Here is a 2,958-nt window from a genome sequence, read left to right as displayed (position 1 = left end):
TTGCCATCCTGGCTCTGAGCTGGAGTACTTTGCCATGGAGACCCTGGTCCTGAGCTGGAGTACTTTGCCATCCTGGCTCTTAGCTGGAGTACTTTGCCATGGGGACCCTGGCCCTGAGCTGGAGTACTTTGCCATCCTGGCCGTGAGCTGGAGTACTTTGCCATCCTGGCTCTGAGCTGGAATACTTTGCCATCCTGGCTCTGAGCTGGAGTACTTTGCGTGGAGACCCTGGCCCTGAGTTGCAGTAAACGCCGCTGTCTGAGCTCCTGGCTGGCGGTACTTTGCCCTAGACAACCTGGCCTCCGACGTGGATCTGGCTTTTGCTGCAGAAGCTTCTGGCTGCGTACTGCCAACTGCCTGGTAGCAGACCTGCTTCTGGGGAGCCAGGCCTCCCTGTTTCTTTGCCCACACAGCCTCACCAGGGAGCACCCTTCTGGAAGGGCATGGGGGTTCTGTTGCTGAGTCACAGTGGAGGGAGCTGTTACCAAAGGCAGGTGCCATCCCCACCCTGACGCGCTCGCTGCCTGCGTCTGTAACTGGTCATGGATACAAACCCCACAGCTGGCATGTGCCCTTCCCTGAGGGCTCTCCTGCCAGGACCCAGAGCGGAATCCCAGGGATAATGGCAGCTCTCAGAGGCCCCAGGCCTGTGTCCTGGCTGCATTCCACCCTGGGGCACTGCTACCAACCACGCTTTACAAATGGGAGGCTGAGGTGTGACAGCCAAGGTCCCACAGCCAGGGAGTTCCTCAGCCTGGCTCAGAGCCAGGAGCTTTGGACCCAAGATGGCCCCTGTGCTGTGCCCCCATCGGTGGTATCTGGTGACGGGAAGGGGCCACGTGGCCCTGGTGGCCCACGCCAATCCCATTGGCTCCTGCCTCAGCCACTCCTGAGAAGCCACTGTGCGCAGGTACGGGGCGCTGCAGTAAGCCCAGGCTGCTACCTCGGCCCTTGCACCTCGGGGTCTCTCCTGGGGATACCCCAGGCTGTGCTGGGCTGGCACCTTCCTCTAGGCTCCAGGACATCTCTGGCTTAGTGTCTGCCAGGCACGGCCAATGTGGCCAGGTGAACTCCCTGCACCGCCTGCTCCTCTCACAGCCTCTCTCCTGCCCTTGGCGGTTTTCTTCATCACCCTGCAGGTCTGTGGGTTCCTGCTCCCATGACACCCCCGGTCTCGGCCTCCTGGCCTCCCCGCCTCCCGCCGTAGCTCCACCAGCTCCCCTGTCCTCTCCGACCCGGAGCCCAGATGGACACCCGGAGTCTGGCCCACCTGTGCAGCTCCTGCTGGGCATCTCGGATGGAGAGGATGGCCTCGTGCACGGCCTGCAGCCGCCGCACCTCCTTCCTGCATCGAGGACAGGGGCTCTCGCTGCCTGGGACAGCGCCGAGGGAGACACAGGAGGGGAGGGGAGAAGCGAGGATGAGCTGGAGGTCTGGGGGGCTGGCATGTGGGTCACGGGGTCACATCCAGCTTGGGCCTCCACCCCCTCATGGGAAACGTGCAGGGCCAAGCTGGAGACCCAGAGATGAGGGAGGGCGCTGAGGATGTTTCTGGAGGGAACCCCCAGGCTGGGCCAGCCTCTAACAGGAGACTGACTGGCCAAGGCAAGGCTCATCCACTACAGAGGCAGGGACAAAGTTGGGGAGACACAGCTCCTGGTGGCAGGAGAGGAGCAGAGGGCTGGGGAGGATACCACCAGACCTGCCCCTCATACTGCCCCCACCGCTGGGGAGCCCCTGGCCTGGGCCCACTCCCTTTCTTCCCTGTCCCCACCCTGCCCCTTGTCGGCCCTTGGGCTGCCCCCCAGACTCTGAGAGGCCAGAGCCTGCTGGGGGCCCCTCAGGGCGGCAGAGGAGCCTCTGCTGGGAGACTGCCCTACACCTGGGCAGGTGCTTCTCTGGACTCCCCTCCAGCCAGGTGGCATCTGAGGCGTCCACCAGAGACGGGCATCAGCTGGCCTGGACGGCATCAGCCAGGGAACACGCCCCACTCTGCCTGCTGTGGGCGAGCACCAGCTGCACTCAGCACACAGACAGGGACCTTGGGGCTAGGCCAGGGTGCTCACCAGGGACAAAGTCTCCATCCTGCTCCTCGTCCGAGAGCTCTGGGCAGGACTCTGGCGTGGACCCGCTGCTCTCTGTGGCCTGGCTGTGGCCAGAGGGCTGGTCACTGGCCTTGCGAAGCCGCTGGTCTGGGCCAGACCTCTGCAGAGAAATGGAGCCGCTGCAGCTGAGAGCCACTCATGCCCCCTGCCCAGACCTGGGGACATGTGGCGTGCTCATGCCAGGACAGTGCTAGAGGCCGCAGCCGGCAGGGAAGACAGCTGCTGGTGTGGAGCTGGCTGGAGGGGTCATCTCAGCCCCGGCCTGGCCTGGAGTAGCCATGCCCGCTTTGGGCCTGTTTCCTCATTGGTGACACAGGGCTGCTGACCCTCACAGTGAGCAAGGGCCTACGAGGCGGTGCAGACAGGCCTGCGCTGTGCCACCATGGGGCTGCACCCGATAAATGGAGAGATGATGGCATGGGGGCCATGGGTGGTTCTGACCCGAGTCACAAGGACAGATGAAAGCTGAGGCCACTGTGGGAGCTGGTGGGGTCCATAGGAACCCCAGATGTCTAGGGTTCCCCACGTCAAGGGACAGCTCCAGGGGGGATCCCCCAGACTCAGCTGGCTGTGCACAGACCCAGGAGTGCAGGCAGGGCTTGTCCATTCAGCCCTTACTTGAGTTCACAAGGAACCCAGGACAGGAACCAATGCCCGGGGTGGGGAAAGAGCAGAGCCTGGTTGTGGGACCACCGTGGAACAACGGGCCTTCAGGGCCAGAGAGATGCCAGGGACACTCCACATTAGGTGTGGTCAGAGGTGGGGCAGGTGGGTCAGAGCCAGGACAGGTGGGTTAGAGGTTGGGCTGGTGGGTCAGAGCCAGGACAGGTGGGGTCAGAGGTGGGGCCGGTGG

At 63.7% G+C, this 2,958-nt stretch overlaps 1 protein-coding gene across 1 annotated transcript in view; it reads right to left on the bottom strand.

Annotated features, from left to right (window-relative positions):
* OSBPL5 (oxysterol binding protein like 5) overlaps positions 1 to 2,958 on the bottom strand; it is a 62,252-nt gene that overhangs the window by 3,361 nt on the left and 55,933 nt on the right. Inside the window, exons 21-22 of the mRNA XM_032268471.1 lie at positions 2,067 to 2,205; positions 1,271 to 1,373 (exon numbers count right to left, since the gene is read on the bottom strand). Coding sequence (XP_032124362.1) covers positions 1,271 to 1,373; positions 2,067 to 2,205 — 242 coding nt within the window. The remainder of the gene's footprint in view (positions 1 to 1,270; positions 1,374 to 2,066; positions 2,206 to 2,958) is intronic.

Source organism: Sapajus apella, unplaced genomic scaffold, assembly GCF_009761245.1.
Source record: "Sapajus apella isolate SASKATOON/1434 unplaced genomic scaffold, GSC_monkey_1.0 scaffold181, whole genome shotgun sequence".
Classification (NCBI taxonomy): Eukaryota; Metazoa; Chordata; class Mammalia; order Primates; family Cebidae; genus Sapajus; species Sapajus apella.
This window is presented reverse-complemented; position numbering and strand designations above follow the sequence as displayed.